General features: G+C 36.2%; 1 protein-coding gene across 2 annotated transcripts in view; it reads right to left on the reverse strand.

Moving 5' to 3' along the window:
* The window catches only part of PAPOLA (poly(A) polymerase alpha), an 81,298-nt gene that overhangs the window by 39,593 nt on the left and 26,266 nt on the right, over positions 1-15,439 (reverse strand). For both annotated transcript variants that reach the window (XM_065404370.1, XM_065404369.1), the window contains exons 2-10: positions 14,794-14,967; positions 14,069-14,135; positions 11,869-11,950; positions 11,200-11,309; positions 10,749-10,802; positions 5,409-5,520; positions 2,928-3,017; positions 2,680-2,818; positions 752-824 (exon numbers count right to left, since the gene is read on the reverse strand). In XM_065404370.1, the coding sequence (XP_065260442.1) occupies positions 752-824; positions 2,680-2,818; positions 2,928-3,017; positions 5,409-5,520; positions 10,749-10,802; positions 11,200-11,309; positions 11,869-11,950; positions 14,069-14,135; positions 14,794-14,967 (901 nt within the window). The remainder of the gene's footprint in view (positions 1-751; positions 825-2,679; positions 2,819-2,927; positions 3,018-5,408; positions 5,521-10,748; positions 10,803-11,199; positions 11,310-11,868; positions 11,951-14,068; positions 14,136-14,793; positions 14,968-15,439) is intronic.

A 15,439-nucleotide genomic window follows, 5' to 3' on the forward strand; every position in this document is an offset into this window, starting at 1 on the left:
TGCTCACGCTGGTCCCCCCCACTCCAAGATGAACCCTAAGAACATTTCACGATTGGTGAAATAGTACATCTGCCATCTGACAATACCCCCTATTTACACCTTAAATAATAATAGTTTTAATTTTAGCATAGGATGTTATTCTGAGTCCTTGCATGTTTTTCATCTTTTAAAGTGAAAAATATAAATGATGGAGATGCTATGAAGTAGAGAGGTCAAAATAATGGTAACTGAAAGAAAGGCAAAGTTAGTTTTTTTTGTTTTTTTTTTAATATTTGTATTCCCCTTTGGTCCAAACCACAAAGGACATATTATTGCAAAATTTACAACAAATACACCACAGCAGTTAAAACACAATTTTGAAAATAAGTTAATTAATCACCCAGAAAGTGAAATGTCGTAAAGAAGTGTGATCAATGTTCTAACAAATTGCTTTAGTGTATGCATCTATTTATATAAAAATTGTACAGGGAGCATTTAGCAAGCATTTATTTAGATCACGTACTGCTGAAGTTGGACAAGAAGTATAGTTACTGAGAAATCTGGAGTTTAAACGTAGTTTACAGAATGTAAACTCATTATGTTCTGCGCAATATAGAAGAATTATAGATGAAGTTACCAAAAAGAAAATGTAATATCCACACATTAAGTTCATTTATAATCTAAAAATAAAGTTTCCCTGGGTTTCTTTAAGCAGTTGATTTTACTCTACTGTACAGTGTAATTTATAGGGGGGAAAAAATAATACACTAACCCTTGGGTCCCATACAGGCAAATTAAGATTGCATTCTTCTGGCTGTTTCAATAGCACTGGATTTGGCCATTCCCTGTTTAAAAAGATTGTAGCACTGAATAAGACTAATGGACATAATGACTTATTTTGTAAAACATACAATACGTTTGAATGTGATTCTTCTTCATTTTGCCCTCCTGGCACAGCATCAGATGACTTTTTTTTTTCCCTTGAAGTCAAGTCAGTCTACTGTCGGTTTTTAGTCGCTGAGCTAGAGACTTTACATGGATTTATAACAATTTGCTCCAACACATCAGCACAAAGCACTTTCTGAGCCTCTTAATTAAGGGAATGAAAAAAACAAGTAGCTGTAAAGCAAACTTCTTTAAATTGCTCTTCAACTATATTCAGACTTTAAGGTCAGAAGGGACCATCCTGATCATTTAGTCTGACCTCCTGAACACTGCAGGCCACAGAACCTTGTAATAGACGCATAACCTCTGGCTGAATTACTGAAAGAATCACCTCTGAAAAGATGTACTACTAATTCTGTCTTCATGCTAGTTCTGTTCATCGACAATCCAGGGAAGAAACTATCAGTTGTGACTATGGTACATTGCTGTATGATTAGTTATTATGAACTACATGCACTAAATTTAAAGGTTTTTTCCATCCAGATTATTAAAGAAAAAGCATGCCGAATGAAACACTTTCTAAATGAAATGCAACACTTCTTCTCTTCAAGATGCCCTTAACCCTATAGAACACCGCCAATTAAGAAGTACATTTAATAGTCTAATAGCCACCAATTAGGTTTTTTTTAAAATTATTATAAAAGTGACCATTACCTGCAATGGGGTTTCTCAATATTTGTGCATTATGCTCTTTGGCAATGCACATGATTAACAGTTTTTAAAGTCCTCACATAAAACTGGCAATGCATATGCTTTGAGTGTACAATACCCTATAAACAGGGGGTTTCAATCAATCTGCTGAATCAGCATCATGTGACATGAGGTCAACAACTTGCTACTTAGAAATCAAACCCCTAAAAATACCAGGGCCATCAGACGCTATGAAGCCACTGGACTTTCAGATAAAGTGAACTGTAATAATGGTCTTCATGTTAGCAAGTTAAAGCAGACATGCTGAACTTAGTATCTAGTTGTCATTTTGTACAAGGATTTTAGAAAGTTTCCCTCAACATCTCACACGAGGGAACATACAGCTCAAAGTTAGAGATACAATCCTTCAGGGAAATTGTAGCCAACTATTCTCTGCAAGTTACATGTTTTGCCAAATTTACTTTGCATTTTAATGAACAATCCCCTTGCACACTACCACCATTCCTTAATATCTCAGAATATACAATAATTCTTGAACATTTTCGTACTCTTTCGGATTTAGGACTATGCAAGGGTCACATCTGAAAAGTGACAGAGGTCCTGAGTTACCACAAATATTTTAAAACCTTCCAGTTAAAAACCTGCAAAATTTTGTTTTGTGTTTGTGGTTTTTTTAAAAGGCTAAATACAGGCGAGTCTCATCTTACGCTGGGGTTACGTTCCGCTGTCAGCGCGTAAAGCGAAAATCGCGTATAGTCAAAATTACATTGAGTGTAATGGCGGGAGGAATCACCCGCACTACAGGTACAGTATTTAAATTGTTATTTTTCTTTTTTGTTTTTGCTGACCGCACAAAGCTGAATTCGCACATGTTAAATGCGCATAAGATGAGACTCTCCTATAGTAGTAGGTCATATAACCTTTAACAAAAGGCTATGTTTTCTACCTCACCATATAACACAATTCACTAAAACAGAGGCAGCAATATACTTTGTAAACTACCAACTTAACCTGATACCAGCTGAAGAAATGCCATAGAAACAAGACTAAAATTCAGTGTCTACAAACAATTTTATTTTAGTGTAATCTAAAATTAAAACATACCATTTAGAAAATACCAAGAAAAATTTATGTACAAGAGTTGATGCTATTGCATTTGGATAAAGCTGGCACGTTCTTGCTACTAACATAGCCCAGGAAACACCACCAAGGAAACCTAGTATATTGGAATAGATGTTGTGGCCTGTTGATGCAGGGGGGGAAAAAGACAGAAGAAGAGAGTTAGTCATCATCATCATCAGTCACCACTGATAAGAATTTATTGAGAACCTGTTTTCTGAGACTAAACTTACGTTTTGCCCACAGTTTGATAGCTCTCAGTGTTAACCTGAAGTTGTCGATGTTTGGTACTAGATGTAAAATTTCATCGGTTACCCTGCAACCTGGCCAACAGAAAGCACCTGTTACCTCCAATGGTTAACGATAAAGAATCTGCCCTCACCCCACCTTCAAATCTACTAAAGATTAGCACAACAAGAAATTACGTTTCACACTTGGCTCACTTATGTTTTGAATGTGAAAAGGGTGTTTGCTTTTAATACATTTTCATATGCTTTTTATTATGTTGTACAGCAGCAGCATTTTGGGGAAGAAAGGATAATTCATATAAAAATTAGGGCTGTCAATCGCAGTTAACTCATGATTAATCACAGTTGAAATCTCACTTTTAAACAATAGAATACCAACTGAAATTTATTAAATATTTTGATTTTTTTTACATTTTCAAATATATTGATTTCAATTACAACCCAGAATACAAAGTGTACAGTGCTCACTTTATATTATTTTTATTTGCACTGTAAAAATGATAAACAAAAGAAATAGTGTTATTCAATTCACCTCATGCAAGTACTGTAGTGCAATCTCTTTATCATGAAAGTGCAACTTACAAATGTAGATTTCTTTTTGTTCCATAACTGCACCAAAACATTGTAAGACTTTAGAACCTACTAGTCTACTCATTCCTACTTCTTGTTCAGCCAATCGCTCAGACAAACAAGTTTGTTTGCATTTGCAGGAGATAATGCTGCCTACTTCTTGTTCACGTCACCATAAAGTGAGAACAGGCGTTCGCACGGGAGTTCTGTAGCTGGCATTGCAAGGTATTTACGTGCCAGATAAGCATGAAGGGACATACGAATGTTTAGCGTATAAGCTTTAAAGTTTTACATTGTTTTATTTTTGAATGCAGTTATTTTTTTTACATAATTCTATATTTGTAAGTTCAACTTTCATGATAAAGAGACTGTACTACAGTACTTGTATTAGGTGAATCGAAAAAATACTATTTTGATTTTTACAGTGAAAATATTTGTAATAAAAATAAATATAAAGTGAGCACTGTACAGTTTGTATTCTGTGTTGTAACTGAAATCAATATATTTAAAATTTTTAAAAAATCCAAAAAATATTTAAATAAATTGTATTCTATTGTTTAACAGTGCGGTTTATTGCACGATTAATTTTTTTAATTGCTTGACAGCCCTAATAAAAATTAAAACAACATACAAAAAGGGAGGTACCTGCATAACAGCAGTATACAAACAGAAATATGAAGAGCAGAGATGTCGCACACTGACTTCTTATAACTAGGACCAGATTTTTAAGCAATTTCATTGCTATGGAATTTGACATAAAATTGGACTGCAGAATATAAACAATCACGTTGAAAAATTAAGCTTATAGCCCTCATGGTTGTGAAATCTTCCAAACATGAACCATTGCAGTGGTGAATTTGCAAAGGAACAGCCTCAAACAACAGCTCTGAGAGATATAAACTATACATTAACTCAATGGAGTACCAACTCTGAAGCTCACAGATGCATTATAGTACTAACTTTAACTGCTTCACCAATTTTAGCAAAACTCCTCTAGTTAATGTATGGTGGCAACTATTGCTGGTAAACTCAGGGAGACAGCTAGTTGGTGGGAGCGAGGAGTTCGAGGCCCCTTAACCAAGACATTTCACACAAGCAGAAGGCACAATGGTGCTGAAAATTTGAAGGCCAAATAAAATTGACTTTAATAGAACAAAGAATACTGTCCCGATTACATTTTTATTCCATATTTAACCTAATAAAATGCCTATTTTTTTTAAATTTACTTGAAGCAGTCAGAAGTTCCAATTTGCCACAGAAACCAAAGAGCCCTCACTTCAGATTTTATGCCTATTTTGTGACAAAACATGTGACCCCGGGTACAGAGTTGCAGCACAGTTGCATTATATAAAAATGCAATTTTCATCCACACTTACATTTTGATACGTCAATGAAAATACTTATTTCACACCTCAGAAGTTAGATCAACTATAAAAACTTTGCCAAATTTATTGAGGGTCTGACAGGACCTGGCAAGTAATCCTGATAATAGGTAGGCCTCAAATCAGTAGTGTTTTGACATTCCTCATTTGCCATGGAAGAGAGACTGCTCTCTCTCTCTATATTTATTTATTTATTTCATGAATAAGTGGCTTGTGCGCTAGGTGAGACCTCCACAACCAACCCAATTTGAAGTTTCTAGGCTTCAATGTTTAATACATGATTTGACAAGAAGGCATAAGAATCTAACAGAAAGAACAGCCAATTTTTCAAAATGCCATATCATAGTATTGGCTTGCACAAGTTACTTTAAATCTAGGCAAGTTGAGCCACCATGAGTTCATTTAAACTTTGCAACTCAGCTACATACTTATTGTACTGCCTCTCTCCCCCACCCCCCATTAGACACTAACTTGACAGAGAAACTGATACTTAAAAATCCAGTTTTATACATACCGTTAAGACTTCGTATGCATCTAATGTCTAAATTTTTAAGTAGGCTATCATCTCGAAGGTCCAAATCCTCAGGAATAGTTTGCAGCGCTAATCTTGCAAACAAAATATCAATCTAAAAAAAAAAAATCCAAAAAACCACAAATTTACTTTTAACCCTCAATCAAGTTATTTAGTGCATTATTTTAATCAAGTTTTCTATCATGACAAAAAAGCACTTATTCCCTTTAGGGTAACTAATCTTTCCACAAACTAAATGGCCTAAGCCTGAATGCGTTTACCCCTAATAAGTGTTAAAGAAATGCTCTCAGCATCCGCCCTGCTTCCTACGATATTACCTCTAAGTCAACTCTAGGATGCAAGAAACGACCCAATTCATCTAACCTGAAGTTGAATAGGGAAACCAGTCTGAGACAATTTTCCTTGCAAATATCATTGAATTGCAGAAAAGTAGTAAATAATTTGCCTGGCACTGAAGTTGCTGCAGCTTACATGTTACTAATTAAGGCTATTGATTTGTCATGGCTACACCTCCTGTGACTTTTAAACTTTTTTTGTTTGTTTAAACAGAAAAAAAAAGTCACGGTCTGAAATCCTGGCAAACCATCAAATGGGTAAGTGCTCTGCATGGTTTGTTTAAAAAGACACAAATTTGGCACTATATGTATACAGTGTAGTGACATACATATTTTCAGTGTGTTTAAACTGTAAGTATTATTAAATGGTTTTAAATAGTTTTTAGTGTAAAATGAAAGATTTTACTTCCCCCCACTTTTAAAACACTTATTCATCAGGGCATCATGAATTTTCTTTTTAAAAAGGAGTGACTTCTGCATATTTTCCATAAGTTTCTCCCTTTTTTGCCATAACAAGCATCATTACTAATCGTAGCTTCCAGATGGCAACTGGATCCAAAAGGGCAGACCTCTGCAATCACATGCAATCAGAACCAGAGTATATGTATATATGCCTCTAAGTGTTATATAGGACAAATATCATTCGCTGATGTTTACAAGGCAACTAAGGAGGGAGGAAAGTTTGCATTCCCAACCTCAGACTGGATGAGCCAAGTCAACACAACAAGGATTTAAACGTAGGCCAGAAGCGTATCTCTGACACATCAAGTTTCACTTGCCCAGACTGTGCTTTTAATTCTTCCATGCTGTCTGACAATAAGTTTATTCTGGCTGGTAAAAAGGTTCAGTCCTCCTAGGAGCATCACACAGAGCCAAGGAAAGAATAGAAAGCCAAAGACGTTCAGTGACAGCAGTTTCAACACATCTACAACAAGTTCTGGCCCCAATAAATGAATTATGAAACAGGAAAAAAGATAAAGTAGACCTTAGTCTATCACGCAAAGGCTGACAAAGGACATTTCCTATATATTCTGAAGAATGTGCTTTAAAAATAAATTCTCAATATACGAAGTTGAAAATTTAAAATTCTGCTCGTCCCTGGTGGCTGGAATTTCAGTGTACTGTGCTAAAAGTATCAGCTTCGATTAAGCTGCGAATTCTGCTTTCAACTAACAACTTCAAAATGCAGTTTCACACTCAGCCTGGAAGTTGACATGGAAGCTGAACACAGATTTTTTTAAAACGACTGAACAAAAATCTCTCTCAAATAAAATATTAAAGGATAGATGAAGTTAATAGTAAGAGACAGTATTTTTACAAGTACCAGCCTACAGTTTTCATCTCTGTGAATGAAAAGTCAGAAGTGAGGAAGACCCCTTTTATGTTATTTCATTGGAAAAGGTCTCAACATAAACGGCAAGATGTAAGAGGAAACTAGTGTGACAAGGAAGGCCAGCGGCCCCACTGGCACTAGGGACAGCAGTACTAAAGCACACTTTCACCATATCCGAGACTGTATTTTCTCTTTTTTTCCTTAGGGAGGAAGTTTCGCTCAGCACCTAGAGCACGGAGTTCCACTTCCTCCTGTCCTTATGCCTCAGGATTTAGAGGAAAACCAAAGCCTCCTGGTATTCTGGATACAACAGATCTGATGAAGGCCTGGCAACAGACACACACAAAATCTTCTTTGACATTTTCAGAACTAAAAATACTTGCAGCACTAGATGGATGATACTGGCAGATTCAGAAGGCAGCATGTGCTGACTCTCCAGCACTTACACCAGGGGTTCTCAAACTGGGGGTCGGGACCCCTCAGGGGGTCGCAAGGTTATTGCAAGGAGGGTCGCAAGCTATCAGTCTACACCCCAAACCCCGTTTTGCCTCCAGCATTTATAATGGTGTTAAATATATAAACAAGTGTTATTAATTTATAAGGGGGGGGGGGGTCGCACTCAGAGGCTTGCTATGTGAAAAGGGTCACCAGTACAAAACTTTGAGAACCACTGACTTACACTTAACATGAAATGCCTCTGAAGTAAGATATTATGGAGCCCTTGAAACGGACCAGGACACTGCTGGTCTGAGCACCAACTTTTTTGTTCTGCCTTTTTGGGCCTTGCACTGATGCCAAGCCCTTTCCCTTCAAGAAGAAAGTCCGGGGGTAGTTCTGTCTATTCTTCCACGTCTAGGATGTGAATGACAGACCCTAGTAGTATTGGTATGTTGAATAACTCTCCCCAAGGTAGACTGAGCACCAACTCTATGACATGGTACCCAGACAAAAGCTGAGAATGGACCCAGACAAAAACTACATTAATGGTTATCAAAAGTACTATAATTAAATTATTAAGGGCTAGTCTACATAGAAGTGCTACAGTGGTGCAGCTTCACCACTATAGCATGTCTGGTGAAGACGCTCTCTGCTGATGGGATAGAGCTCTCCCCAAGAGGTGGCAGCTATGTCGGCAGGACATAGCACTGTCCACACCGGTGCTTAGGTTGGTGTAACTTATGCTGCTTGGGGGTGGCTTATTCACATCCCTGAGTGACATAAGTTATACTGACATAGCACTGTAGTATAGACAACCCCCACAATTATCTAACACATAAAAGGAAGGTTAAGGGTTTTAATCATGCATCAAGGATCCTGCATATAGAGCTAGTTGTGGAAAAAACTGAGTCGGCTAGGGGAACTGCATGTCCCTTATATAACCACAGTCCTGTAAGTGTGCCACTACAAGTTTGAGTGTCTGTGGCATCCAAACACTACTCTTGTAGAAGCTTCTCAAGTCTTGTGGTGCCCAGGGTATACAACTGAAAATGGAAAAAATGCAGAAGCCACCTTGTTAGTGTTACATGAGGGTAATTCTACATAAGATTGATTTTAAAAATGAGTAAAGTGCAGTTACAAGTGGACACAAACTGCTTTAAATTATTCTGATACTGTGACAAAGGAGCTATGGTCTAAGTTTATTTTTCTGGAGAAGGGAAATTAATAGGAAAATTAAAAATGGGTCACATATCTCAGCTATCTGTGCCCAGCAGAGACTGACACGTGGTGTAGCATATATGCTACCAATTCAGACACTGGTGCTCGTGTCTTGCTGACCTTTGACTAGCATAGAGGCATGAAATCCCTGCTGGGAGTGGGAGGTCAAATTAATGGGGAATTTTTTCAGAGATGGTGACATAGAAGGACAGAACATAGAGCAGTCAAACCACATGTGGTACTGTCAAACCAGACACTATGAGAGAAGCACCTATGCCAAAAAGTTCCAAGACTAAAACCATTTGCCATGCTACTGGCACAAAACTCTAGAGAGGCTTGGAGATGTTGGGGCAATTGTGTAGGTGTTACCTCTTTAGGTATTAATGCAAAATGAAACAAGTCAGACACTAATCCAGAGGCAAGCTAAATTGTGGGCAGGAACACAATTCCTGGGAGAAGGGATAGCTCAGTGGTTTGAGCATTGGCCTGCTAAACCCAGGGTTGTGAGTTCAATCCTTGAGGGGGCCACTTAGGGATCTGGGGCAAAATCAGTACTTGGTCCTGCTAGTGAAGGTAGGGGGCTGGACTCAATGACCTTTCAAGGTCCCTTCCAGTTCTAGGAGATAAATATAAATTAATGGAGATATTCTATTTATTTATAACACCTTTCTACAGAGACTCATGCTATCGAGCATTTGTCAAGGAAAACACAAATAAAAGAGGCTTGCAAGGAGAAAGAGAAATAACCCAATCCCCCACACACAGTCCAAACCAAAACAGCATCTGTAAAGAAATACAGAAGCCAGAGTCAACAGCAGGAGTGTCAATACCAGTGCCCCAACCTGCAGCAGCTATTGGGATCTCTGACTCACAACCCCAACTCTCAATGCATAAGAGACCGGGAAAGGGAGAGGAAAATCTTTCCAGATGCGGGAGGAGGAATTTTCTCCGTGGAGGAAATCACTCTCTTCCTGTACTCATAACAGGGGGCAGGAGACAGACCTGACTAGAAGGGATACAGGATGAAGGAGCATAACTCAGAGCTAAACCTGGGGGCTGGGGGAGGAGTTGTGATTCAAAAGAGCAAAAGATGAGAGAGTATTCCCATGCAAAGGATTCTGAACCTCCTAAACTACCTGCCAGTGGATAACCTAACCCAGTCAAAGGGATTTGATAAGAGATCTCTGGAGGCACAGAGTTGGCATATTATCAACAAAGGAAACTAATGGATTGATAGGTGGTCAGAGAGACTACTTTTAAGAGATGTAAGCCACTCACCTCTGTTTTTTCAGTAACTAAGCTGAAAATACCATACCTAAAATGTAAATCTAGATATAAATCTAGCAAACTCTCGTTTACTATTTTCTCTGTTTTTAATAAATCTTATCTTGAGTTTAATTGCTTGTGTCCATACAACAACATCCCCTAACAAAAAAAAAAAAGTCCTGTAATTTGTGAGGAATGGTGCTGAAAGGCAATGAATTTCTGGAAACCCCCACCATCTCTGTTAAGAGGCCTAGAAAAAGGCAACCACCACTTGCAAAAAGTTGTGTTTCATTGAAATAGGTAAGCAGAAAGAGAGGAGCCAAAAGACCAAGGCGAAGACAGAAGCTGGCAGTGTTGTTAGTCAGAGATGTTAACTGGAGTTTGAAAATATTGGGACCAAAAGGATCACCTTGTTCTCTTTTAGCAATAGATTTAATTTTTGAAGTAATTTTGAGTTTGAAGACTGGACAATTAAGTGTTAATTTTTGCTTATACTAGTTAAAAAAAACATCGTAACAATTTGTCATTGACTTACAGACAAAAAGTACTCTATTAGTATTAATACTTGCAACATTCAAAAGGCAGCCTTGTGTGATCAGCAGTTCACACAAGCAGTCCCCTTGACATATACCTCTAATAGGAATTACACACATCACGGGGAACCCTAGAAGTGTTAATGTTTTGATTATGATTATAGTAAAACAAGACTCAAAGACAGCTGGCTAACCTTACCTCTATCCCATCAAAACACAGTTTGATAACTGGGACAAATGCCTCTTCAACAGCCTGGAAAAATAAATGTTCAGTATTATTGTCAACATGGAAAAGAGTATCCACAAATAACACAATGACAAATTTAAATGATTACTACGACATTAGAATTTATATTGACATTTCTTCTCCTTCAGACTCAAAATGATGGCAATAAATAGAAGTAACTGACATAAATCTTAATACACAGTAGAAGTTAGATGCTACCATTTTATTAGGTAAGTTATAGCTATTTTCAGTTTATGTCAACTAAAACCGTGGTGTGAATCCTGTGGGATTTGACTGCCGTCTTTCCTACTCTTAACAGATGTAAACCACTTTTGCCTTACTTATTTATTCTGTATTTTTTCTGTTCACTAATTTTACATCATCATTTGTGTCCTAACAACTCTTTGGTAGAGGACCAACATACCCTTAAGTCTTTTACTTCTTCCTGTAGTTTCAGTTTTTCATAAAATGAGGTGAAAAAGTCACTCCTGTCAACATGCCTTGGTGCAACACACAATGCATCAATATCAGCTCCTAAAACACATGTTCATAAACACCATGAGGCTACAGACACTCTATACAAATACACAGAGAATACCAGCAATAGCCTACAACATAACATTCTATCAACAAAGGAAAGTGCAATAGTCATCCTTCATACAGCTATAATCTAAGTATAATATATTTCAAGATGTGCTCCAAAAGTAACAATTAATGTGTCTTTACAACCACTGGACATATTGAAAATACCTACATCTCTCTCTTTGGTAAGGGAGGTTTACAACAATTTTCAGTAACTGTACATTAAAGTCCTGAGAATCCAGATATACCCATTCCTCATATAATTTTTTTGTATGTATCTCTTTGTGACTTAGCCCTTCTACCTCCCAGACCTTGAACAGAAAGGATTCCAGGATCTTACTTTGAACTGACTCTCCCTCCTTGAGGCACCAAATGAAATCATATACTTACCATGGCCACATGATACTTCAAAGCCAACGTAACTTTTCTCATGTCTTACATATGACATTTTATAAATACTTCATTAGGTCAGATATATAATTTTTTTCATAAGCAGCAAGGTAAATTTTACCTTTTGTGTGCACCCCTAGTCGGTAGGATCCAAACGTAAAAATTTTTCCTCCAACATTTTCTATTACAGATTGTGGAAGATTCTAATGGAGCAAATATACAACTAGTTATTTTATAAGCAAAGTACATTCAGACAATGGACAACAGTTACAAGAGAAAACATAACAATGCACACAAAAGTAATTCAGAAAATAGATGTTAAATTGCATATATTAAAGCTTATTCCTGTTATGATAGTTGGTTCTAATTTTAAATAAATACACCAATAGCCAGAAGTTATCCAATTATCAATGCTAGGTCACAATAATGGAATTTGGTGGCAGACAGGAGGTAATAATTTGATACTCAGGAACTATGTACATAACGTGACAAATACGTACTCTAGTGCTAGAAATTCGATGACACTAGTTGTAACCATTCTATTACTTGGGATTTAACAGTCGAAAGACTGTTTGTGGACACAGTGTTCTGCTTAAACTTGCTGTAGTAACGTATTTAGCACATCTGAGACAGACAGGAACTCAGTCTATTGCATAAAAACTAAGGTGTATCTGATCTAGTATGCATTAACCATGAATTATGTTTACAACATTATACAGTTATTTCTTTCAACTGTGATTTACTTCTAAGAAACTTACTAAATATAAATGTATCCAAGACAAAAATCATCAACAAGATGGGCAAGTATAATATTAAAAACTACCAAATCCATGCAACCTAAGCCCCACTTGCCAATTTTGGTTTTACATTCATTTTTCACTTTTATTTTAAGGATTTTCCTCTTCTATTTAATGTTTGAGTAGACATTCACACAAGGAAAACCAACTATACAGAGAAAACAGTAAAATCAATTACACACAAAGTAAGTTGAAAAAAGGCTTTCAGTTATAGTCATCTTTGGTCTTAAATATATTATGTAAAAATTCACACAGAAATGTGATTTTCAAGTTCATATCTCTAAGAACTAGAAAATGAGAGTGGCTTAAAAAGTATGGCCTGACAATTTCAAAGAGCGTTGTAAAAACATTTTAAAAACCATTACTGCACTAAGAAAGTAACAGTGAAAATAGTAATTAGGTGCCAATTTAAATAAGTTCCTATGAAGTTTAACTCTTCAGAAAAGTTAAAATAGCTCAATGTAAACAATAAGATCTTATATTTTGCTCTATCACATAATATATTTATCCCAAAAAGAACAGGAGTACTTGAGGCACCTTAGAGACTAACAAATTTATTTGAGCATAATTTATTTGAGCATTTATTTGAGCATATTTGGGCTACAGCCCACTTCTTCGGATGCATAGAGTGGAACATGTATTGAGGAGACATATATACACATACAGAGAGCATGAAAAGGTGGGAGTTGCCTTACTTAATTGGCCTCTCAGAGTTGGTAAGAGAAAAAAATATGATATGCAAACTAGATACAATCAACTAAGGCTTGAATAGAGACTGGGAATGACTGAGCCATTACAAACATTGAATCTATCTCCCCATGTAAGTATTCTCACACTTCTTATCAAACTGTCTGTACTGGGATATCTTGATTATCACTTCAAAAGTTTTTTTTCCTCTTACTTAATTGGCCTCTCAGAGTTGGTAAGACAACTCCCACCTTTTCACGCTCTCTGTATGTGTATATATATATATCTCCTCAATATATGTTCCATTCTATGCATCCGAAGAAGTGGGCTGTAGCCCACGAAAGCTTACGCTCAAATAAATTTGTTAGTCTCTAAGGTGCCACAAGTACTCCTGTTCTTTTTGCGGATACAGACTAACACGGCTGCTACTCTGAAACCTGTATTTATCTCAGTCTCTAAAGAACTTTATTACTCCCTACCACCAGTTCAAATGATCAGATAAAACTGTGTTGATAATTTTAAGCATGAAGTTAAAATCCAGTTTTTAATAAGAATATGTAATAAATTCCAATTCCACTTGAGTAGATGAATAGCTGCCCCCTCCGATTTGAAAATTAAGCAGCAGCTAAATATAAAATATCTCAACATCCATTAACACAGAAGTTTCAGTCTTGCACACCTATCTAGTAAGTGTTTACTAGAAGTGAAATCAAGAACATTAATCTTACTTTTATTTTCTAGTGAAATACATCTCTTGAACTAGGAATACATGCTGGAATTATCTTGTATGCAAGAAATTTTAATACAAGTAACTCTACAAGGAAAATACATCCATACCTTGATTTCACTGATTTCCTGTATCCATTCCTTTACCAGATTATTTAACTTCCCCAAAATTAGAATCCTGTTGATACAACATCAGAATTCACAAATAATAAAATTATAACAAACTAATGAGCTTTACTAAGATTTTGATCATCGTTACATAAAAAGGTAAATAGAGTACATTGGAAGTTAATAACAGATCTTATCTGTTTTAATACAGCTACAGAAATGAATACAGTCTTCAAATATTTCCACTTTTTTTTATTCTAGTTGAATAAACAAATATTTCAGTAATTTGAGCCAATAAGGGCTCTTTGGGATACACATATGCATGAGCTGTACACACATTTTTAAGTGTGTGCATACCAAAGATGTTAACTTTCTATCATTTGCTCAAGTTCACATGTTTCCTGCAGTAATGAACAGTAGAAAGACGCAAAGTTTCAGAATGTTTTAACAGGAAAACTATAGAGGAAAGTAAATGGGACTAATACTAGAAGAGGGAATACATAAACTTACACTTCCAAATACAAAGACTAGCCTTAACTTAGGGACACTAAAAAACTGTTAGAGCTCTGCATTCTGAGGGATTTTTCACTGATTCCTACTGTTGAGAAGAAAGAGTCCAGACTCTTTCAATAATGTTGTTAATTTTGAAAACTAAATTTAAATATGATTTTTCATTTCACTGAAATACACTTTAACATTAGAAAGCAACTATTGTAACATTCACTCACCTGCGCTGTAGTTCCTCTTCTTCTTCAAACACACCGAAGGGCTTTAGAGTATCAATTAATTTCTGGGTAAGTATACAGTCAATCTCCTTGGGGGCAGCCAAACTGATAGGTGAGGTAATGCCATAATGCTTCTGTAGTTGCTGTGTTTGTTGTGATCCCTGGTTTGTAACTGGACTAGAAGATAATTAGATAAAATTACTGTCAGAAACATGACAATTTCTATTTTCTTTCATCATCGAATAATCAACACAAAGACAGATCAAGGAAAAATCAGGATAAATCTTATTTGCAGCTATTAGACCCCATAACCAGATTAAGTTGTCATTTTAAAGTGAGTTTATGTAATGATTTTAATCTACTCTTGATCAAGGAGTGATTATTACTGTGAAAAGTTACTATAAAATGTCACCTTACTCAGATCTGCTCCCTAAATACTTTACGTTTAAAGTACTTTTGAAATCAACGTCAACTAGTTGTAAACCAATGTACATGTCCACCAGTATAATTAAATTGATTTTAAAACAACTGTAATTAAACCGGTGCAATTTGTGTGCATGGACAAGGCCTCAATGATAAGAATGAGAGAAATCTGCCATCAGGAACAGTTTTAAGATAAACAAATAAGGGCAAATGTGGTCGACCATAT

This window comes from Emys orbicularis, chromosome 4 (assembly GCF_028017835.1).
Source record: "Emys orbicularis isolate rEmyOrb1 chromosome 4, rEmyOrb1.hap1, whole genome shotgun sequence".
Lineage (NCBI taxonomy): Eukaryota > Metazoa > Chordata > Testudines > Emydidae > Emys > Emys orbicularis.